This window comes from Melanerpes formicivorus, unplaced genomic scaffold (genome assembly GCF_026170545.1).
Source record: "Melanerpes formicivorus ecotype bairdi unplaced genomic scaffold, bMelFor1.0.p_v2 SCAF_37, whole genome shotgun sequence".
Classification (NCBI taxonomy): Eukaryota; Metazoa; Chordata; class Aves; order Piciformes; family Picidae; genus Melanerpes; species Melanerpes formicivorus.
The window spans coordinates 1,328,192-1,352,646 of record NW_027142389.1 but is presented as its reverse complement, the minus strand read 5'-3'; the positions used below and the strand labels follow the sequence as shown (position 1 = coordinate 1,352,646).

General features: G+C 49.5%; 1 protein-coding gene across 1 annotated transcript in view; it reads right to left on the bottom strand.

The window, feature by feature from the left end:
• Positions 1-24,455, bottom strand: part of LOC137450699 (gamma-aminobutyric acid receptor subunit gamma-4) — a 44,984-nt gene that overhangs the window by 8,356 nt on the left and 12,173 nt on the right. Inside the window, exons 4-7 of the mRNA XM_068157532.1 lie at positions 7,078-7,298; positions 5,649-5,731; positions 4,138-4,275; positions 1,737-1,889 (exon numbers count right to left, since the gene is read on the bottom strand). Coding sequence (XP_068013633.1) covers positions 1,737-1,889; positions 4,138-4,275; positions 5,649-5,731; positions 7,078-7,298 — 595 coding nt within the window. The remainder of the gene's footprint in view (positions 1-1,736; positions 1,890-4,137; positions 4,276-5,648; positions 5,732-7,077; positions 7,299-24,455) is intronic.

Sequence of the window (24,455 nt, the reverse complement as noted above, 5' to 3'; positions counted from 1 at the left end):
GCAAAGCCCAGCTGAGTCAGCAATAAGCATGGCAATGTCTCAGATGACACAGGACTGCTATTTCTGCCTGATGTGAATCAGAGCTGGAATGCAAAGGCATTCCAGGCAAAACCTTCTTGTTCTCCTATTGTCTTTGAACATTTACTCCCAGGATCAATTCAGCCCAATGCAAAGCTCATCACAGAATCATAAAAGAGTTTGAGCTGGAGGGGACCTTTAAAGGTCCTCTAGTCCAATCCCCTAGCGATAAGCAGATGGGATGTGTTTCCTATGTATCTGAAATGCCAATGGAACTGCTCCAGTTGACATCTCTCTGCTGTAGGCTGGTGGCCTCAAAATGTACTGGGGATCATCTGGATTGAGTGCAACAGGAGCTGCAGAGTGAGTACATCACCCTTGATGTGCTGAGGTCCCTTCCCACAGAGAGGGGAAATTTGGCATTGTTTTTTGGGACAGCTACCATAGTGGTGTCAGCTGTGCAGAACATTTTGCCTCTTGCTGTTCATTCCTTTCCCAGCCATCGACTATGGTGCACCCTCACCTCCATTGGAAATGACATCCCACTCCTCCTCCTGCTCTCTCCATTGAAACCAGATAAATTGACATTGAGAGGGAGGTGGGGAGAGATGGTCAGAATGGATGGGCTCTGAATGGCCCTTCCTGATGCTGACGGCCCCTTGCCTCTCCCTCCCCAAGAGGCCTGCAGGCAAGGCTGGAAATGCTACCTCCAATTAAGTGGAAAGTCAGCATGGCTGAGGGGAAGGACAGTGCTGTGAAGCTGAGGTTGCTGCAAAGTGCAGATACAGCCAAACTGCATTAAAGATTTGGAAAGACCTCTGGAGTGCCTATCAGAGCAGAGCTCAACCAACAAACTTTCTTTCCACCTCAAAGAACCACCGCAGGTTGCTGAGCAAATCTAAACAATAGACAGAGATGTTGCCACATCCTGGACTCTCCTGTGGTGTGACCAAAAGAGTAAGGCTGTGCCTACAGAGCTTCCACATACTGCTGGAGCTGGAGGCTCTATGGATACAGCTGAGCAGCTTTGCTCATTAACCAACAGCCTTCAGTGTTTCAATGCCACAGCTTACCCCTTCCCTCCTCCTTCCTCTGCTAGAGAGTATCACACTGTCAGCTTGGAAGAGGCTGTGTGTCTCAGATCAAGGTAGGAGAGTGTTGTGTTATCCTGCAATAATCCAGTAGCCCAGGCCAGCACAGCTAGAGACTCAGTGGTGCTTCAGGACAGTGTTAGAAAGATGGAGAAATGGAATAGCTTCCATTGATCACAGAATCACAGAACATGAGGGGTTAGAAGGGACCTTCAGAGGTCATCCAGTCCAACCCCCCTGCCAGAGCAGGATCACCTGGAGTAGGTCACACAGGAATGCATCCAGGCAGGTTTTGAATGTCTCCAGAGAAGGAGACTCCACAGCCTCTCTGGGCAGCCTGCTCCAGGGCTCTGTCACCCTCACAGTGAAAAAGTCTTTCCATATGTTCACAAGGAACCTCCTCTGCTCCAGCTTGCACCCACTGCCCCTTGCCCTATCATTGCACATCACTGAGAAGAGTCTGGCTCCATCCTCCTGACACTGCTCTGCACATCTTCATCAACGGGAATGAGGTCACCCTGAATAATGCCTGAAAATGGCAAAGTGCTTTAGGAGATTCTGTACTCCAGCACTGCCAGGCTGCTAGCCTTGGTTCAACAAGCATCAGACATGCAACATCTCTCTTACCCAGAGATGTCCTGGCTGGTGTAGAGTCTCTCTTGATCCAGAAGGAAACCCAGGAAAGAACAACAGTCAGGATGCAGGGAATGTAGGTCTGGATGGCAAAATAACCCATACGTCTGCTTAGGTCAAAAGAAACTGTCATCACCATGTACTCCCCTGGGAAGGAACAAGAGACATTGGAATAGAATGGGATAGAATAAGATAGAATAGAATTAACCAGGTTGGAAGAGACCTTTGAGATCAAGCCCAGCCTATCATCCAACACCATCTAATCAACTAAACCATGGCACCAAGCACCACATCCAGTCTCTTCCTAAACACCTCCAGTGATGGTGACTCCACCACCTCCCTGGGCAGCACATTCCCATGGCCAATCTCTCTTGCTGTGACAAACTTCTTCCCAACATCCAGCCTAAACTTCCCCTGGTGCAGCTTGAGACTGTGTCCTCTTGTTCTGGTGCTGGTTGCCTGGGAGAAGAGACCACCCCCCACCTGTCTACAGCCTCCCTTCAGGTAGTTGTAGAGAGCAAGAAGGTCTCCCCTGAGCCTCCTCTTCTCCATGCTAAGCAACCCCAGCTCCCTCAGCCTCTCCTCACAAGGCTGTGCTCCAAACCCCTCCCCAGCTTTGTTGCCCTTCTCTGGACATGTTCCAGCAACTCAACATCTTTCCTGAACTGAGGGGCCCAGAACTGGCCACAGGACTCAGGAATCACACATCGCTTCCTAAAACACCCAAGCCAGCAAAGTTCAGAGTTTGGAGTGTCTCTGATGAACTTTTGTTGTTGTTTTAAGAGCCTGGCTGGTTGGTTTTTTTGGCTGGTGTTGTGGCTGCCCAGATTGGGTGGCTGGCTATGTAGGGTGGGTGTCGTGTTGATGTAGTGGTTGGCTTGATGATTTTGTGGCTAATGGACTCTGTGGCTACCCAGTTGGCTCTGTAGCATTCTGACTTAATGTCTTTGTGACTAATTTCAGAGCTGATTTTGTGGTTGTCCAACTGGCTACCTACTTGGCTGCTTATGTGGCCACTAGGATGCATTAGTGGAACGCTGGAACAGGTTGCCCAGGGAGGTAACTGAGGGCCCATCCCCGGAGATATTCAAGGTCAGGCTCAACAGGGCTCTGAGCAACCTGCTCAGAGGATGTTCCTGCTGACTGCAGGGGGGTTGGACTAGATGATCTTTGGAGGTCCCTTCCAACCCCAACCATTCTATGATTCTCTATTGATGTTTGTACCTCTTCATACAGTGATGCTGTTGGGTTTTTTTCCTTCCCTGATGTTGCTAAGGAGCAGATGTGATCTCCTCTATATGTGATCTTCTTGCAAGCAAGAGAGTATTCATCTGACTGCAGCTGACTGCTGCAAGGATTTCTTTAGCACAGAAGCTATTGAGCTGTAACAGGCTACATGGCCTGGCTTGCTAACTACCTGGGCTGTGACAAAGGAGGTGTCCTTCAATCACTTCCATTGAGACTCTGGTTCTGCTCTTGGAAAAGGCATGTGGCACTGTACATCCTAATTTCTCATTTGGCAGCTTGAAGCTCAGGCTCTTCCTCTTTTTCAGAGGCTCCTAGTGAGTACTGGAAGAAAGCCACCTGACAGCTCTAGGATTAAGATGGAGCTTGCAAGCAATTACCCAAAAAGAGCATTACAAACATCAGACAGCCACTGGTGCATTCCAGGCACTTTCACTGCACCACTTCTTGCCTGGGTTTGTGCTGCCTTTCTACCCCCATTAGAGGCTGCCTGCTAGAGCTGGCAACAGCAGCTTTCTGCAGAGGGAGAGCAGCACTATCTGACCTTGCCTCTTCAGAGGGCTTAAAAATACGAGCTCATCCAACCTGCAGGAATTCAAAGAGGCTTTTCTCAGCTGTCTGTGGGAAAGAAAGGGGATGTGAGCTATTATTAGGAGGAGGAGCTGAAAGGCCTCGGTTCTGTGGTTTCTTTACACATGCAGCCTTGTTCCTGTCTAAAGCATAATTCAAGTGCTCATCAGCCCCACACTTTGCAGAACTTTACAGAACCTGGAAGTTCTGATTTTCTGCTCCCTGTTCCAACGAGAAGCATCACCCAGGGAATGCACACACTGCTGCAAGAGGGGAGCTGAGCTGCATCTCTCCCTCCTGACTATTCAGCTAGGGATAGCTTCATTCACATCAGTGTTGCCACCTATTAGTTAACAGATGTCAATGGTTAGGGGCTCCCTCTGCTACATCTTCCATTCACCCTTCACCTCCATCACTTCTGCTCTGTCTAGCAAGGATCCATCCCTTTGTTCTTATGTTTTCCTAGCTGTGCTCTTGTGACCTTCCTTCTGCCCCCACTGTGCAGCTGTGTTGTCTCCTTTGCCTCCCGTGAGGTCTCCATCACACTGGCATTTCTGTGGACTGTCTCCCTTTGCCTCACCTGCCCCAGTCCTGAGAACTTCTGAGGTGTTCCTCAGCCCTGTGAAGTCAAACTGATAGAGCCTCCAGGTGCGCTGGTCGGAGACCTCAATGGAGTAGCGCCTCCAGCGATAGACAATCTCCTCCCTCGGGTAGCCATCTGGGAAAAGGGGCAAGGACATCAGTGAGAGAGTACATCCTGTGCCTCCACCCCATGCACCACCCTGACTGGCCTCTCTCTCTGCCAGCTTTGTAAACAGGGTGCTCTCAGGCTTCTGATGCCTTTTATTTAGCCTCCCTGAGGCATCCTTGCCTGCAATGGCAGCAGGAAGAGCATCTCCCCTTGTGGGTGCTTCAAACACTGGGGCTGGGAAAAGCAATGCCACAAATAGAGACTTTCTAAGAATTGCACTGGTGGGAATGAGACTTGGATTGGTGTAAGAGGACTCCCTCAAGCTGAAATCTTTCAGGGTTTTAGCTAGCTGGGGCAGGATGAGGCCTTTGCTGCTGTGTATGACAACCTTCCCTGGCATGAGGACACCAAGGAATACAAATCTGCCAACACAGGAGGTAGCTTGGCTGTGGCTGCTCTGGCTGGCTCTGTACCTCTTGCCCTGGGAACTGATCTATGTATGGAAGGAAAGGGGTGCATTTTCCTGCCTCCTGCAGGCTTGGAGAACAGCTTCTCCTGGTTCTGGATTACTTGACAAAGAATCAAGCCTACTGTGAAGCAAAAACCTCAACATCTACAGGAGTTCCTCAGAGGAGGAAAGGAGCAAGAGCTTGGCAGCTAGAAGTGTATTTCTAATTATCAAGCATGCATGGCATGTACTGTTAATTAGCAAAGAACGAGAGATGGTGGGAGATGAGGGGCTGGTATCTCCCCAGCATGCTGCCTCCCTCTGAAGCACCTCAGAGCCAAGTGATCTGCATCTCTTCAGTGGCAGGAGAAGCAGGAGATGTGAACTGGAGCTGAGATGACTAAATGAGATTTCCAGCCAACGCATGAGGACAGGAATCTTTTGGTGCAGAAAGGCTCCCTGCAAAATTACCAGTGGAGATGTGCCAAAAGCTGCAGCCCTCCTTGCTGATGAGAATGAACTAGTGGGGACTGAGGGGGGAGGTCTGAGTACATCCCTCTTCTAGCTTTGGGCCTGTCTTTGGTCTGAGATCTGGAAAGCCAAGCTGTCCCCCTCAGAGAACAGAAGGGAGAAGATTCAAGGCAGGACAGATACCATTTCTGCCAGCTAAAGGGATGTATTCTGTCTAGAGTGACCAGAAAGTCAGTGAAATAATCACCTCCAACAATTAAGGAGAAACTCAGAGGTGCTGTGAATCTGTCCCTGAAGGCCTCTGCTAGTCCAGTAGTGGGAGGATGCTTCAGAGCGTGATGAGTAATGGCCCAGGAAGATAGTCCTAGAGATTAGGTGAAAAATGTAGCTAAAAGGGAGGATGATCTCTCCGGAAGAGTTTTGCTCTGCCAAGGTTTTGCTACTTGCCTTCCAAAACCATTTTAAAATTACATATACTCACAGCTGGAAAAAACCAAAGGGCAGGAGTGAGTGTCCATGGGGAAATTCTGCAACTGGAGCAGACATTCAGCCTCAATTGTCAACCTGGGAGATGAAGAGAGAGAGAGGGGAGACTGAGATCTTGTGCTGGGGGAAGGCACCGCCAGGTGCCGGGGGGATCCTCGCTTCCTTGAGACATAAACACTCATGTCCTGAAGATCACCCTGTCTGCAGGAACATTTCAAACCAGCAGCAAAACCAAGCACATCTGTTTGGGTATTTCTGAAGTGAGAAAACCCATCTAATTTTCACATTCTCAAAGCTCTTTTTTTCCCCCCCTGGTTGTTGTTTAAGTGAGCTTTTCCAACTCGTTTCTGAGATCCAGAATTCATGAGAACAAAAGCCAAATGCTCACTCCCAGAATGAAGTCTCTGAAACTGAGTCCCATGAACTTTTGGGTTTAGGAAACCATTTCTAGGTTTGACTACTAGATACACCATGAGGATGGTGGAACACTGGAACAGGTTGCCCTGGGAGGCATCTCCATCCCTGAAGATAGTCAAGGTCAGGCTCGACAAGGCTCTGAGCAACCTGATCCAGTGGAGGATGCAGGGGAAGAGATGACCTTTGAAGGCTCCTTCCAATCTGAACCAGTCTATCATTCTGTGAGACTGTAGTAAGGAGAAACAGTTTGATTTTTAGATGTGATGGGCTATGCCCATCCTGAAAGCAGGGCAGGGGACTTGTGAGAGCCTTGCTCTCTCTGGAGGGTGTTTTCCCCCTGGGGAACTGAGTCAGTCTCTTCCACTCCCCCTCCCTGTCCAGCAAGCTTATAAAAAGGAAGAGACTGCAGACATTTTCTCTCTCTTTGGCTTCTGCCTTGCCTGGACAAGAGGACTGCTGCTTGCTTCCTGATTCTCTGCCACTCGGTTAGGCCTCCTCCTCCTCCTCCCTGCTACATCCACACCTATCCAAAGGTCTGGTTTTGTATACATATTTTACCCCATCCATCCTTGTTCCTTACCCTTGTGAGCCCTTCCTGTTCTTGTTATATATATATCTCTATATATTGTTTAAAGAAAATTTGTACCTCTCTACTTCCAAACCGACTCCAAATTTTTTCTTGGTAGATTTGCTCCTTCCCTTTCTTTTCTTTTCTTTTCCTCTTGATCAGGAAAGGAGGAGGGGGGAGGGCGGGGGAGGAATTCTCAGCCTCAGCCCCCATCTGAGCTCCTAAGTCCCAGTTAAGCCTCAAACCACCACACTGGGAAAAAAAGCTTTCACCCTGGGAAGAGGAAACCCATTCTGCAACCAGTGCTGCACGTGTAGCCCCACCAGCACTGGGAGACATCTCAACTACTCTGCTGCAGGGCGCCCGTAAACCTCCTCTGCTTTGACCAGCTCCTTGCTCCCTCACCTCAGCAGCCAGCTACAGCGCCTGCTGGATGTACCTGAGCGTGTAGAGCACTTTTCCATCATTCCAGATGCGGAGGAGCTGATTGGGAGTGGTTATCCAGTGGGAATCAGCCCGCTTGGAGTTCCTAAAAAAGGTATCTGGGATCCAGATGCGGCTCACCATGTTGGTGTTCAGCGTGAGGGCCTTCAGGGTGCTGTTGAAACGAAGACGCCGGTCATACCACGTCTGAGCAAAGAAGATGTCAATGGTGTACTCCTGTGAGAGAGAAAGAACACAGCTGGCTGAAAGGGCTTCAAGCAAAGCACAGCCCCATCCTCCACCCTGCAGCCCACCCTTTTGGAGCCACGGGCAGAATGTTTGCTTTTTATATCTGGCAGCAGGTGTTGGTGACCACTGGCAGCTTTCCAGGCTCCTCTCTAGCTCAGGGTCAGGACATCCATGGTATACTCAAGAAGAGCTAAAGACTGGTGGGCTGAGCCATAGCATGTTTGGCCTGATCCATGCCTGGAAAGTCAAAACCATGCAAACAATGGCTTGAGCTTCCTCTTGATAGACAACTTGAGCCACGCACTCCTTTTCAGCACAGGCATGAGGGGGTAGTGTTGGACACTGGCTGAATCCAATCCTAAGTTCAGCTACACCTTTCCAGCACAGACAAGAGAAGCTGCTCAGCAGCTTACCAGAGAAGGCAAGCAGACAGCTCTATCTGTTATTTATCAGGATACAGCCAGTGCTTCATACACCTCATCTGTACGTGCAGCAAGAGTAGTGCTGTGCAGGAACCCAGTGAGAACCCATCCCATGCTGCAGGCCTTACCCTGAAAACAATTCACATGAAAAGCTGGGGCACTGTGGGTTCTTGAGCAGATAGCCCTTGCTAAAGGTTAGAAAAGGAAGCTGGGGCAGGAGCTGCTGTGACCCCAGATCTTGGTGCAACCAGTCCAAAATCATGAGGCTTTTGCAGATAGAAAACAGTTTGCATCGTAATGAAGACCTTCAGTTTTGGTGGGAGAGAAGGTGTTCTAATTCTCCCATAACCAGCATTTCTGGGAGGCATCTGCTTTCTGGATTGGACTGCCAGTCCACATCATTAGCCCACCATTCTGCTGCTTGCTGCTGCTGCAAGACAATTTGCTCCTTACACTCTTCTTCAGCTTGCCTGTGAAGGTGCTAATTAGTGCCATGCAGGAGCGTGTCTGGTACTCAGTGGCTGCCTGAACCAGACCCCCAGATACAGTTCCACCAGCCCATACTAGAGGCTGTCACCTGCTCCTGACAGCTCCTCTCAAACTTGGACTTTACTCTCTTTTACTCCTGTTAAACCCCCGTGACCACAGAGGCTTCGTCTCTCCCTCTCTCCTCTGGGCAGAGAAGAACAATGTCTGACTTTGCCATCTCTCCCTCTCATTCTCCTCCCCTCTCTATTGATTTATCTTGGTGGAATTTTTATGACTGCAGCACATCCTCCCTCTGCTGCCCTTGCTGCTGGTTGAGAGCTGACTTCCCAAGCCATGCTGTTAAAATAGATGCAGCACTCTTGGCATGCTTCCTTGGACAGCATGTCCCGCCGGGGGCAGGCAGAGCAGGGCAGCACACGACTCCCTGCTTCATTTTCCTCGCCCTTGCTCCACTGTCAGCCAACCAGTGATGAGTGATTGGTACCAAAAATGTCCTTTGCATAGGAATGAGATCATAAGGAAAGAGCATTTGCCATCGAGCGGTCAAGTCAGTCTCCGGGCTGATCCTTCACCCTGGTTAGGCAGAAGGATGAGCAGAGATGACAGGGAGGAGGCTGCAACATCGCTGTAAATGGGGACAGATGCAGCATGTTCAGATTGATGCCATTGCCTCTGCAGTTCCTTCAAGACTGAGGTGAATCACACAGCCCAGCAGCAGCCCTCAAAGCCCAGTGCCCAAGCATGGCCACTGTGCAAAACCAGGAGATGGGAAGAGCCCATTCCAGCATCTGGATCACACTGGGTACTGCTTGGACATAGGCCACGTGGTGATGGATGCATGGATCAGGTTGTGAAACGATGACACAGAGCCCACAGGTGGGCAAAGAAGCACTGGCCCAGCAGGTACGAGATGCGATAATGGCAACCCAAGGAGACAAGGGATATGGGGAGGGCTGACTTTACCCTGCTTGGGGTCATTTTTGCTTTCCTTGACAGCTGTTGGGGCCAAAATGACACAACAGGTGACATATTCTCCCCTACCTGTGCAAACCCCTGTCTCAGCCAGTATGACTCTACACTGCTCCTCCTAAGTGGTTTCTCTGGTAGGAGGAAGCAATGAAAACCGCACTGAGAAACCCACGTTAGATGTCACTACCACTTCCTAACTCCTAACTGCAATCACTTGTGAGATCTCACTCCTTTGCTGGCTGCTCAGGTTAGATGTCCTGCTGTAAAGTTCAGCATTCAGGCCTGGGATGACCACTGCTAACGTTTCAAGAGAGTGGAGGGTCAGCTGTCCCAGGGATTTAGTATTTGTTGTCGAGCTCAGGCTTTCAGAAGGGATCAGCATTAAAGAGCTCCAACTGTGCTGTTCACAGGCAGCCTTTGCAAAAGGTGCAGTGCACGAGTCACTGAGCTCTTCTGAAATATCTGAGCTGTTATTGTCACTGTCCTGTGGTCTGATCTAATTTCAGTGGCTATTATTAGCAGAGCTATTCAGGAAGAAGAACTTACTCGCTGAGCTGGTTCCCTTGCCTTTAGGTGGGGGACTCATTGGGAAATGCTGGCATTTACAAATGTGCTTTCATTCAGAATTATCTGAGGCAAGAACATCTACACAAAAATGCTCCAGCCTTTGGGAGCTCTATTCCCCACTCTGATTTTCTCCCTTAGCCAGCTGGGGTGAAAGCACAACAGTTTCTGAAGACTTCTCTCCTCAGGTGAAGTTGGTACTGATGTTGAGGAACCTTGCATGACTGCAGCTCTACACTGGTCAGATGTGGGACAGTGCTCAGATCTTTCTCTGAGCATTAATCAGATCCCACTTAGCTGCAGGCATCTGACCAAGGTGATAAAAATAGAACTCATAGTCTAAACACCTTCTACAGAGTCACTGGAGAGGGGTAGGCAATTCTTGAAGAAGATCCCAATGTAGAATAGAATTAACCAGGTTGGAAAATACCTTCGAGATCATCGAGTTCAAACTATCACCCAACACCATCTAATCAACTAAACCATGGCACCAAGCACCCCATCCAGTCTCTTCCTAAACACCTCCACTGATGGTGACTCCACCACCTCCCTGGGCAGCACATTCCAATGGCCAGTCACTCTCTCTGTGAAGAACTTCTTCCTAACATCCAGCCTAACCCTCCCCTGGCACAGCTTGAGACTGTGTCCTCTTGTCGAAGCAGTCTCAGTTGTCTTCTGGAAATGCCTCACACTCTTACTGACCTTAGAAGAGTTCAGGCCAATCAAAGCTGAATAACTGAAGTTTGGCAGGATGAGCTCAGCCTAAAAATTAGGGCAGTGCTGCTTCCTGAGCTCCTGCACCACTGCAGTTTCTCTCTGCCTGATTCATTCCCAAGCTTTAGAAAAACACTTCCCAATACCTCAATTTCTCCATGTGGAAAAAGGTTATCGTGAAATATGCCTCTGACATTACTGTACCATCTGCTAGGCAGCACATGGAGGTGGTTAGCTTCTCTGCAAAAGAATGGGCTTTTTTAGTGCTCTTAACAGAAGGAGCTAACAGAGGAAGAGGAATTGCTCTAGCAGCTCGGTCACACCATGTGGATCACACCTAGGGAAGCACACACATGTTGGCATGAACGCAATATGGCATCAGGCTTCAGCTGGGAAATAACAAACCAAACTACCTGTGAGGCAAACACTGGAGACTGCCTGCTCTAAGTACTACCCACATGTCTGAGGTTAGCCAATGCTGAGCAGTGCCCTGCAGTGTCACAGCTGCTAGCTAGACGGGCCTGTGTCCAGCTCAGCCTTTCAACGTGCCCCCGCTGGCCCTCGGTCACCATCATCACCTGGCACTGCTGCACATCACCGAGCAGCCCTCACTTTCCTTGTGGGGGCACTACAGGGGTTGGTGGAAACCCAGTTCCAGAAAATCTGAACACATTTAGTGAAACAAACCCCAGTCCTGGAAATGACCATTTGTGGCAACGAATAGAATAGAATAGAATTGATAGGGTGCTTGGTTGCATAGTTTAGTTGGTTAGGTGGTGTTGGATGATAGGTTGGACGCGATGATCTTGAAGGTCTCTTCCAACCTGGTCTGGTCTATTCTATTCCATTCCATTCCATTCCATTCCGTTCCACATTTACACCCCATCAAGTCTCCTCTTGAACACCTCCAGTAATGGTGACTCCACCACCTGCTCAGGCAGCCCATTCCAATAGGCAATCACTCTCTCTGTGTAAAACTTCCTCCTAACCTCCAGCCTAAACCTCCCCTGGCACAGCCTGAGACTGTGTTCTCTTGTTCTGGTACTGGTTGCCTGGGAGAAGAGACCAACCTCTGCCTGTCTACAACCCCCCTTCAGGTAGTTGTAGAGAGCAATAAGGTCACCCCTGAGCCTCCTCTTCTCCAGGCTAAGCAACCCCAGCTCCCTCAGTCTCTCCTCATAGGGCTTGTGTTCCAAACCCCTCACCAACTTTGTTGCCCTTCTCTGGACACGCTCCAGCAAGTCAACCTCCTTCCTAAACTGAGGAGCCCAGAATACAGAGCTGACAAGATTCATTCCTCTTGGAAGGATAAACGTAAAGCAACAATTAAAAGATTTTACTGTGCTGCTGTCCTGGTTTCCACTAGGCTGGAGCATGAAGGCATGAAGACTTGCTGGGCTTATAATATAGGATTATAATAATGAATCAGTGACTATAATAATAACAATAACAAGCTGGGCTAGAGTTAATTTGCTCCCTTTGGAGGTGGTGCAGTGCTGTGGTTTGGACTCGGTGTGAGAACAACGCTGGTCACACACTGATGTTTTTTGGTTGTTGCTAAGTAGCTCTTAGAGCCTAAGTGAAGGACCTTTCAGTTTTCTGTGCTCTGCCAGCCAGCAGGTGCAGGAGGAGCTGGGAGGGGGCACAGCCAAGACAGCAGATCCAAATTAGCCCAAGGGATGCTCCACAACACAGAACATCATGCTCAGTGTTATCAACTGAGCAGTTGCCTCAGGCACCAGCCAGTGGGTGGTGAGCAACTAACTGCATTGTGCCTCATTTATCTTTTATTGTGTTTTACTTCTCTCTTTGCTTTCTATATTAATTATTATTACTACAGTGTTTTATTTTAGTTATTAAGCTGGTTTTGTTTCATCCCACAAGTGTTACTTTCCCCCTCCCTGAGTCTCCTCCTCATCTCACTGGGATAAACGAGTGGCTGCATGGTGCTTAGTTGATGGCTGGGGTTAATCTAAGAGAACTCTCAAACCCTTTCATTTTTAACAGCACAGTTTGCATGAAAAGCCAGGGAACTTCCATAAGTAATTGAAAAATAACTTCAAATCACCCCCTACTTTTTCAATCTGAAAGAAAATGAACAGGTTCAGAAATCAACCTGTCCCCAGCACAAGAGAGCTGGGAACTCGCCACTCTTCTCGCTGTGTGATACCCTAAGACTTGCTCCTCTGGTTATCCCAGCCCCAGCCACTCTGCCCCAACATTCATCCCCCTGGAGCACCCCCCTGCTCCCCATCCTGATGTCCTGGCATAGCAAGGGCATCCAACCTGGCCCAAGTCAGCTCATCCTTGTGCCTCCTCTCTCATCTCTGTGTGTATGTGCACACACATGGGGAATCAGCCCATATTTCCAGTTGGATTTGGCCCCAGGAGCTCTACTCCAGACTAACTTCCATGCTTGGATTCAAAGCAGATACCAGTTAGGACTACCCAGTTTCAGAGTAGCAGCTTAAACTCACAAGCTTAGCCTGACACAACTTGAAACTAGCAGTTTGTATTTTCAGATTAGCTTATACACAAAATAAGCACAGCTGTGCACTGCCAGAAGATCCTTTTCAAAGGGCTTAAAGCAAGTTTGTGTGTGTGCAGTTCAGCTGACCTCTCTCAAGGATGCAATTAGGGGGATACAGGGGAGTTGGTACTCTGTGGTTCCTCTCTATCCATCTGAGAGCTTCTTAGTGTTACCTCAGAGCTCAGCTTTCTGACAAATGCCAAAGAGAGAAGCAAAGCTATGAGATGAGGATGTCTTAGATGTCTTCCTAAACATTAAGGATTTAAAGGTGTCTCCCTGCAACTTCTCCTACACTCAACACCAACAAGAAAACCTCTGAATAAAGGAGGCAGAGGCCTGGAAATAGGTTCCTCCCTTTGCCTCTGCTGAAGAGACAGTTTGGAAGAATCCAAACAGCAGTGGGGCTGAGTGATCAATAGCCTAGCCAATCTTCTTCCAGATCTTATTCTTCTGATACTTGCTTTTATTCATAGAGTCCACTTCCCTCTGCACCTCCCAGCAAGTCCCTTGCTGCAGTACAGCAATGCAGACTTCATGAGAAGCATGAGAAGCATGGCCAGCATATCATGTGGGCTGAGGTGAATCTGATGGCTGCATGCTGTCAGTTCCAGAGCTAGGCACAGTTAAATATCAAGGGAAAACTCTCTGGGGTGCTGCAAGTCAAGAAAAACCTCAGGAGGAGACCCAGAAATGGGATGGATTTCTTTCAAGGGCTGGTGGTAGGTTGCTCTGGGCAGCTGAAGGCAAGCCACAAAACCTCTCTTGTCTCTATCTTCAGCCCACACACCCTCCCTTCAGACAGAACTGCATTCAGCCACTCTAAACCCCCACATCTCTTGAGGGGTGAGCATTTTCCTCTCCATGTCATCCCAAGTATCCCCTCCCAGCCTGCAAACATCTCTTACAAAGCCTGGACTGCTCCCAGCAGCCAGCTCCACGTTCCAGGGGACATGCTCAGCAAGAGCAAAAAGTCTGCAGGCACTCTCCAGACTCAATAAACAAACTACACAAAATAACCTTATTTTAGAATGGTCTTCACATCTGAGGCACAACTTCTGGTCCTCACAACTGGTGGGCAGGAATGTGCTTCTAGCCTGAGAGGTGCAAGCACTCTCCAAAGGCAGCAAGCAGAGAGGACCTGGACTAACAGCTCATGCCTGACACTGACCACTTTAGTGGCCAGCTGGGCAGCTTCAGGCTTCTCTCAGTTCTCCCATTACTACTGTGAGACACACACATGCTTGTGGATGCCTCCGTGCCCCTGTTCTGCTTGAGTTTTGTCTCCCCAGCAGAAAGAGCAAAAGGATAAGAACCTGAGTATCATTATGCTTCCAAAGTCCTCCTCTCCAAGTCCAACCCTAGAGAGCTATCTGGACATGATGGCTGGGGGAGCTCACAAGGACAAAGGGAGCAGAGCTGATGATCTGTGTTTTCAAGGTGACACACTGAACTTCCCATCTGTTTCACTTCTGCAGCAACACCAGTAGCACTGCCCTTGTCTGAATGCCTTTTGCCTCTGCCTAGGGAATCTCAGTTGAGACAAAGTTCTTTTTATAATACCAACTTGCTGCTCAACCCATCACCATGCCCTGTGCCTGTGCCAGCAGCCTTCTAACAAGACATGCTGCACATGCTGCTCTGCTGATTGCAAACTCTCCAGCCATGGCTTGCTCATCCTTGGAGCCACTGCAGACAGGAACTGGACAGGGCTCTCAAAAATCAAGTGGTGGCTTCAGAATAGAATAGAATAGAATAGAATAGAATAGAATAGAATAGAATAGAATAGAATAGAATAGACCAGGTTGGAAGAGACCTTCAAGATCATCACGTCCAACCTATCACCCAACACCACCTAATCAACTAAACCATGCAACCAAGCACCCTGTCAAGTCTCCTCCTGAACACCTCCAGTGATGGTGACTCCACCACCTCCCCGGGCAGTGCATTCAAGTGGGCAATCACTCTCTCTGTGTAAAACTTCCTTCTGACCTCCAGCCTAAACCTCCCCTGGTGCAGCCTGAGACTGTGTCCTCTTGTTCTGGTGCTGGTTGCCTGGGAGAAGAGACCAACCTCTGCCTGTCTACAACCTCCCTTCAGGTAGTTGTAGAGAGCAATAAGGTCACCCCTGAGTCTCCTCTTCTCCAGGCTAAGCAGCCCCAGCTCCCTCAGCCTCTCCTCATAGGACTTCTGTTCCAAGCTCCTCACCAACTGCTAGCTGACTGTTCCCACACACCTCTGCTTACAGCTGCTCCCATGCACATGCAGGCAGGGACATCTAAGAGGCAGGCTTTTATATACATGACAACCAACCACCCCAGGCTCTCCTCAGACCCATTCCTCTGAGCTGTTCCCTTGGATCACTGCTTCCTGCCCTTCAGTGATGTTACCTCCTCACATGCAACCCCCAGATGGCTGCTGATTGCTCTGGTGCCTGCATGGGATCATTGCCTGGCACCTGGAGCCTCTCGCTGTGAACCCTAGGGGCACATGACCTAGATGTGTGTGTTTTAGCATCTGATCAACAGCCATCACCCAAAGTATCATGGAAAGTCCTTGAGTTGAGACATGACATCAGCCAGACTCTGGTTTATAGAAGCACAGTCTGTCTGCACTGTCCCTGGTGAGGTTATTACTGAAAAGGCAGAGGCACGGACACAGAATGCTCTATGCAGCTGGAAAAGAAGTAATTAAAGGGGAAGACACTGAACACTTTGATGAAGTGGTATGAAAAACACCACAGGGAAGGAGCTGCCTCCTCGCAGTTGTGTTCTGTACCACTCTCAGGACAGGACGTGGTCCGGGTGAAAAGCCTCATGCAAACGAGGATGCAGCTCAGTTGCCTTGATCTCTGGAAAATGCCTGGGCTGCTTGCAGGGCAAAGCCACATTTGTCCAAAGTCTTGTTTGCATGTCAAACCTCACTGCTAAACGCTTAAATGCTCCCCATGATGTTTGGCTTGAAGCAACGTTGTGCCAGAAGAAGAAAGCAAATGGGGGAAGAGAAGAGGTGAAGAGAGCAGCACGTAGGATAACTGGAAGAGAATATTTAGCACTTCAGGCAGGTGCTTTTGTTTATCAGTCCTTTAAGCTCATGGGGTGTTTGATGAGACAAAAAGAAATTTCCTTTGAAAGGGCTAGAAGATAAACCTTTTCTCTGCATACAATTAACTCCCCAAGATAGCTCCTCCAGGACAGCTTGGCAAGATTCAGAGGAGAAGCAGGAACTTCTTTAATTGTACTCCCCATCCCCATGCCACCCACTGTGATCAAAATGAAGCAGGCTGGGATGGGCAGTCTGACACTGCCCAGGACTGGGAGAGCAGCTGCTGCAGCTCCCCTGGACCAGGAAAAAGCATGTAGGAGATCCTACAAGCCAAGGTGTCCAGTCCTGAACAGTCCTGGGGAAGGGTATCTGAGGTGGTCAGCTTGTCCCCATGGAGACATGTGCAAATCTACTGTTGCCTGGGAACATGATCTGTTCCTCCAGCTCTGACGTGCTCCTTGCTCCATCTCTCTGTCCTTACAAAGCTCATGGTCCTGTGTTGCTGGATTCCCACCAGCTTGCCTGCAGGCTCCTGCTCAGCTTGGGAGCTGGGCACTGCAGCCTCACTATCTCCTCCCAAGGATGGAGAAGCAGGAGTGAGAGCTGCATCCTGGTGTGGCAGCAGGGAAAAAGCCCTCAGGTGAAGGCAGTGGAGCCCAGAAGTGGTGCTGGAGAAGTGGCCATGGAATCTGCGCTGCGCATGGCAGACGAATCACAGGCTGCAGTGGGCCAACAGAGGGCTGGAGTGGGCCAACAGAGGGCCAACAGCGGGCTGCAGTGGGCCAACAGAGGGCTGCAGTGGGCCAACAGAGGGCTGCCGTGGGCCAACAGAGGGCCAACAGCGGGCTGCAGTGGGCCAACTGAGTCATGACACGGTACAAAGCATCACAAAGAAAATGGCCCTAGGTGAGTGGTGTGGTTGAGCTCTCCAAGTATTAGTAAGCCAGGGTGACAGCTGAGACCCTCAACATCTCAAACCTTGATGCTCCTCTGTCCTCCTCCCACCAAAACAGCTCTGAGAAAGCACAGTGCAGGCGTGCCCCTGGGATGCCATCTGTTGTATGGAAATACCTGTGCTGGCCAGGAGCAAAAGCACTGTTTGCCTGTGCAAAATCCATTTTTAATCCTTTTTCTCAGGGGAGGAGAAAGAAAAGTACATTAAAAAAATCAGAGAAAGTTCTGCTTTCACAAGAGGGGAAGAATGGCTTTGTGCCCTCTGCAGAAATCCTCACTCCTGACACTGGTTTCTTCTGGCCTCAGATGAAGGAGGTGGGGGCAGTGTACTCTCCTCCACTCACCCTTCCCAGAAAACTTGTTTCATGCTGTCTGTCATGCCCCCTTGTTGTGCTTGCCAGCTTTCTCTTTCTGCTCTGCCAGTTCCTTGATTTAGCTCCTTCTCCCTGCTTTGTTTTGTTTTCCCTTTCACAATTCTTCTTTTCAAACTACCAGAAAAATCACAGCCCAGCCCTAATGAAATTTCAAGGGAGCACCAGGCTGAGGAAAAGCAGCTGGGGGAAATGAATCAGGTTACAGAGAGAGAACAATTTCTTTCTGTCTCCCCTGTTGGGTATTCAAAGGGCAAAGCAAGCTGAACCGCAGTTACAGAAGGGACACCAGGCCAGCTGATACTCCTTTGAGGAATACATCCTCAGGCCAAGTGTGGTGATCATTTGGAAGGCAAGACACCAGCCACTGGGCAAGCAGGACCTGCAGAGCTCTGCTGCTCTGAGCTGATCACTTCCTATGGTACCTGGTGGCTGCAAAAGCCTTTCCTCAGAAACTGGGGGATGCTATTCTCAGTCCTCTTTTTCCAGCTCCCAACAGTTTTAATAGAGACCCAGCCTGCTGCAGATGCCTCCAGTAAAACTCAACTATTCTACCTTCCCCAGCAGACCTAGATGGCTTCAGGACATCTTTGAGAAGCAGTGAAAAGGATGAAAGCTCAGATTGTCTGCACAGAAGTGTAAGGAGTGCACTGGCAGAGCTTGTGTATCCCAGAATCACACATACAAAGAAAACAACAGATTCTGGCTGTAGAGCTTAGTCCACAAAGTTCCTGGGAGCTGGGCAGCCCATTGCCTGCTGCTCCTTACCCAACCCTAGCACCTGAACTTGCCTTTGGCTTTTTGCAATAGCAGTAACACTGAGGTCTTTTATTCTCCCCTCTTGCTGGTCCCGTGAGACAGGACCAGCATCTAAGCAGCCTCACTGCTGCAGAACTGGAGCCAGAACTCACATCCAGACAGCTGTGAGCAGTGGCAAGGGAGCTTGGCTTGATGCAATGGCTCACTGCTCCCTTGCAGTGCAACCCAGGTGCCTGATACCCCTATTCCCAGCACTCTTTCCATGCCCTGCCATCTCTCTGCAGGGATCCTCCTGCTGAGAAGTACTCTGCAAATCCCCCTGGCACTCCTGCTCCAAGCCATGACACCACTGCGGCTCTTTGCTGTGGCTGTTCACAACATGCAGATTCATGTGACAAACTGAGGCTGCAAGCACTGGACAGGTCTGTCTGCCAGTCCACCACTCTCAGATCATGAAAGCAAGTGGCTGTCTTGAATATTGTGGTTCTTTTTGCCTTCAGCTTTTATTTCAAGAAGCAAATGGAGAGAGGATCAGACAGTTATCATCTTAACTTCATCCTCCCACTTCCCCGTGGCTGTAGCAACAACCAGTCTAACTCCCACAATTTTTTCCCACTTCTCTACCCTGTTGCTCCACTTCCTCTTCTCATCCTCACTACACTAATAAGGTGCCTGTGGAAGAGGATGATAGGCCAAGGGACACAGGTCTGGTGTGGGAGGTGTAACAGGTACACTGGCAAAGCTGGAGGGAAAAAGAAGCAAATCAGGGGGAGGTGTCAAAAACAAAGCTCACAACATTTGCAGTCCCTGCTCTGACCTTCCCTGTTCCCCAGCCACGTGGAGACAAGGTGTTCCCTCACCCACGCTCCCCAGAGTTTTGGTTCACACATCCCATGTGCATCTGCCTGTGGGTAAGCCATTATCACTGCCTGCAAGTCTCCTGTTGAGCAAAGCTGATCAGATGGTTAGAACCATTCCCAGCTAACTGTAGGTCAGAAAACAACCACGGAATACCTCACAACAAAGCCCTCTGGACATGAAGATGGACAAGCAAAGCTTATATCAGAGTTCCCAGCTACCATCAACTCCATACCACCAGCACACAGCAAACCCAGCACACACCAAACCCTGACCTGTATTGCTCCCCATGCAGCCAGATGAGTTTGAGGAGCTGCTGCATTGAGGAGCAGCTCAGGTGTGAAATGGCTGCAGTGTCTGCAAACTCACAGCAGTGGAGAATGGGCTCCTTCCGACCAGATGACTGTCAAAATCTGGCTGCCCGTTCACTTGTTGACCCTAACCCTACCAGCACAAAAGACACCAAGCTGAGGGCACAGAGGCACTGAGGAAATGCCTCGGAGCCACAGAGTCGATGTGAGTGGTTGCAGGGAGGAGAAGCAAAGCACTGCCTCAGCCCAGCCAGCCCCCATGCCATGAGGAGTCTCAGGCTGGCAGCATCACTATTCCACTGCTGCTTGCTTGCAGTTTGAATCATGGGCAATTAAACCCTTCCTGTGCACAGAGATGGGAAGTAATAGTCTGAATATTCAGCCTTTAACATTGAGGCATGAAGAGGTTCTTGCAGCACATTGCCTCTGGTCACCCCCAGCCACTGAATACCGAGAAGCGATTTCCATTTCAGGACACATTTACAGCAGGCAAATTTCCTATCAGCCTTTCAGGGGAGATGGTAGGACTGGGGATGCAAGAAATAAATAGGCCCCATTTCTACTGGAAAAAAAATAATAAAAGTAATGAAGTTTGGTAGCAAATAAATGCAAATTGCCAACTGAATTATCTCAGCCTCATAACTTCATTCAGCAACTTTTGGTTTCTTCCCTCCAGTGAGCTAACAAAACATTTTTGCTTGACCCTTTGTCTGTCTGATTCACTTGATTTCTGTCTGATTCACTTGATTTTGACTTTTATTTTCAAATACTCATTTTCATGCTTTCCTGAAGAGGACAGAATTTATCACCCCCATGCAAAGCAAAGCAAAGCAATCTGCTGAGACTGAATGCACACCCATTGATTACCCCCAAACACGTTTCCCCTTAGAAATGCTTAAGAATTTTGACTGCCCCAAGTGGGAGGGAAGAATGAGCCCTCCTCCCCTGCTAGTTGTTCACCTTAGACCAGAAGCTCTTGCCTCTGACCAGCTCTTTGACTCGGGTCTCACACACCTGAAATATCCATCTCTCTCTTGTGGAGAGATCTCAAGCCTTCAGTTCAGATAAATCAACTCTGCCTTAAAAAGGATTCAGCCCATCAAGTGACAAAATATTGCTACAGCTCAGAACCTATATCTTTCAAATTTGACACAACAGTGCTTTCCCTTTGACTTGGAAGAATCAATTTAATGAGGTTCAGAGCACAGAGCAGTACTTGAATCAAACACATGCTTCCAGGCCTCCATATGGAGAAGTGGGGCTGTTGGGGAACCACAGAGAAGATCCATTGTGATGGCCATGGCTACATCCACACAAGATGAAGCTGCACACAGCAGCTCTGAGCCTGAGCCCATATCTCATAGAATCAATAAAGTTGGAAAAGGCCTCAAAGATCATCAAGTCCAACCTGTCACCCAAGACCTCATGACTACTAAGCCATGGCACCAAGTGCCGCATCCAATCCCTTTTTGAACACCTCCAGGGGCAGTGACTCCACCACCTCCCTGGGCAGCACATTCCAATGGCCAATCTCTCTATGAAGAACTTCTTCCTACCATCCAGCCTAAACCTCCCCTGGCACAGCTTGAGACTGTGCCCTCTTGTTCTGGTGCTGGTTGCCTGGGAGTAGAGACCAACCCCCACCTGGCTACAACCTCCCCTCAGGTAATTGTAGACAGCAGTAAGGTCTCCCCTGAGCCTTTCCTCTCCCAGGCACATCCCTACGAGCACATGACAGACAAGGTTGCATTCTCACTGCCTGGGGACTACAGCCATGTCCACACCTGGGCATCAGAGCAAAGCCCTACCAGAGGGCACAGCTTCCACCAAACTAAGAAAGCTGCTAGCTGCCAGGCTTGCCAAGGGAGAGGAAAGATCCCTCCAGCCTAGTCCAGGCTCCAGTATGGAGAGTCTTGTGATCCCTGGTAAACTGTCATCATGGTCTATTAACAAGCAGAAATCCAGTTGCTGACAGACACCACTGCAAAAGGAGGCCAAGCACAGCCGCTGTGGTGAGTGGCTTAGAAAGGTTTTGTGTGGATACGTGTGAGGAATTACGAGTTCCAAGGCCCTCAGGTTGGGCACAGTGAGCACATCAGCTGCTTGGGAAGCACCTACAGTAAGCATCCTTCCTAGGCTGCCTTCAAGGGGTCAGGGCAAAAAAACTCCCTCTGCATACATCCTGCCTGCAGAAATGCAAATCCTCTCCACAGTCTGCCACACAATGCACGTGAGATTGAGACATGCCTGCCAGCAGGAGGCCAGAAAGCGCAGAGGTGAAGGAATTTGCCAGAGCTGCTTTTACTTCATCACGACTGTTGATTTATCCCCCGTTGCCTGAGGGCCAGAGGCTGCCCCGAGCTGTGTGCTGCGTGGAGACACCTGTGTGCCAGGACTGGTGCTGCGGCTTGGGAAAGCTGAGCGAGACAGCCACCTTCTCCATTCAGCACTGGACTGGGGGAGCACAGATGTTAATTAACTTCAGGGCTTTGCTCTCCAGAAATGCCTCTGAGGAAAACCACTTTCCCCACCCCAGGAGGCTGCTGTCCAGATTTCCACATTTCATTGGGCGCCAGATTTTTAAAGGCAAAAAAAACCTGCAGCTTTTCTTTTCTCTCTCCTCTTCATTTTGTCTACTCTGATAACAGACTCCTTGTGTTTTCTGAATAAGTAGCCTATAAATAAAATGCCAACATCAATGTCACGCAGAAAATACCTGGAGGGAATGGGTGTATGGTGCTGGATAACAAAAGGAGGCGGGTGAATTATTTATGGGGAATAAATCAGCCCTCTTCCAGTTTGGGAGCAGATCCTGAAAACTTGCAGAAGCTCCTGGGATCTGTTCAGGATGGGAGCAGCTCATTTATTTCATCAGACCTTCTGCTGTGGTTCATGGATTGTCCCACAAGCTGCATGTCAGTGCTGCTCCACAGAGGACTTGGAGTTGTTCTTTCCTGAGGCAATGACAAATGTTGGCTACAGGAGGATGGCTGCTGGATAATGTCTGCCCTGCCCTGCGTACCAGGCCTCGTGGACATGAGCAGATGCGTGAGGAAGGCTGCATGTGGGCACACAGAATGTTAGGGGCTGGAAGGGACCTTGAAACACCATCCAGTCCAACCCCCCTGCCAGAGCAGGGTCACCTATATCACATCACAGAGGAACGCATCCAGACAGGTCTTGAATCAGAATAGAATACAGAATTAACCAGTTTGGAAAAGACCTTCAAGATCACCAAGTCCAACCTATCAACCAGCATCATCTAATCAAGTAGAGTAGAGTAGAGTAGAGTAGAGTAGAGTAGAGTAGAGTAGAGTTAACCAGGTTGGAAAAGACCTTGAAGATCACCAAGTCCAACTTATCACCCAACACCATCTAATCAAATAGAGTAGAGTAGAGTAGAATTAAACAGATTGGAAAAGACCTTCAAGATCACCAAGTCCAACCTATCTCCCAACACTATCTAATCAACTAGAATAGAATAGAACAGAAGAATAGAATAGGCCAGGTTGGAAGGGACCTTTGAGATCATTGTGTGCAATCCATCATACAACACCATCTAATCAACTAAACCATGGCACCAAGCACTCCATCCAGTCTCTTCCCAGTAATGGTGACTCCACCACCTGCCCAGGCACATTCCAATGGGCAATCACTCTCCCTATGAAGAATTTCTCCCTAACATCCAACCTAAACCTCCCCTGGCACAGCTTGAGACTGTGTCCTCTTGTTCTCACTCTCCAGAGAGTGAGACTGCACAACCAATCCACAGGATTGGGCCCAGGTGACCGTCCCTGACCATCAAGGAATGAAGAGATACGAGCACTCCCCAAGCAAAGGAGTACTTGAGGAGGTGATATAAACGCACCGCCAGCTCCGGCGGCACAGAGCCATCGCTCAGGCGTGGAAACTAACGGCCAGAAAAAGGCACTGAGGCCCTTAGTGGGCAACAGTCATCTCCCAGCACTTTAAATTTCTACGATGTACATCTATAGCAGGGGCCAAAAGCTGACCCAGCTCATCAGTGAGCACGTGCCCTGTGCAGCTCCCCCAGATTAATGCTGATGTCTGACTCTCGCTGCGCACCGGGCAGGTCGAGGAGAGGGACCTTGGCACAGCACCGCGGCGTGCTTCAGGCGCTGCAATCCACCCTAGAAGTGGGTGCATCTGGGCTATTGCCTCCTAGACAGATGATTTGTGAAGCATTATTAAGTCCTTTCAGTTGAGAAGTGCTGTGCAACCACTGGAGTCTATTATTACCAGGGAAGGAGAGGGTAGGGGGGGAGGTAACAAATTTACCTACAGGCTTATCTTGCGCTCCGGAGCAACATAGTCAAGCGTTTCAAAAAGTGCCATTTCCATTTCATTTCCTTCCTACTTATTCCAAAGCAGCCAAGGCTAAGTATAATCAAGTCTTAAGTGTTCCTCAGAAGTAGATGATTAGTACCAGTCTCAGTTTCCCCACATATTAAGAAGAGTCAAAGAAATTAAGCCAAGCCTTGCAGTGGGACACCAGGGCTGTAGCTCAGGGCTTCCCACTGTGGTGCCCACACTAACTGCCTTTCAACAACAAAGCAACAAAGGGCAACGAAGTTAGTGAGGGGCTTGGAACACAAGCCCTATGAGGAGAGACTGAGGGAGCTGGGGCTGCTTAGCCTGGAGAGGAGGAGACTCAGGGGTGACCTTATTGCTCTCTACAACTACCTGAAGGGGGGTTGTAAACAGGCAGAGGTTGGTCTCTTCTCCCAGGCAACCAGCACCAGAACAAGAGGACACAGTCTCAGGGTGCGCCAGGGGAAGTTCAGGCTGGAGGTCAGGAGGAAGTTTTACACAGAGAGAGTGATTGCCCCTTGGAATGGGCTGCCCGGGGAGGTGGTGGTCGCCGTCACTGGAGGTGTTCAGGAGGAGACTTGACAGGGTGCTTGGTTACATGGGTTAGTTGATTAGGTGGTGTTGGGTGATAGGTTGGACGTGATGATCTTGAAGGTCTCTTCCAACCTGGTTTATTCTATTCTATTCACAGTCACTCTTCCTTGGGATGAGGCTTCCCTTTAGGAGGAAGATGACTCAAACTGCCTCAGGGCTGTCGTGAGGGTGGTTTTTATTGAGCCTAGCTCCTTTCTTGGGGGTCTTTGCCCCTGCTGCTGGGGTAGCTCAGCCAT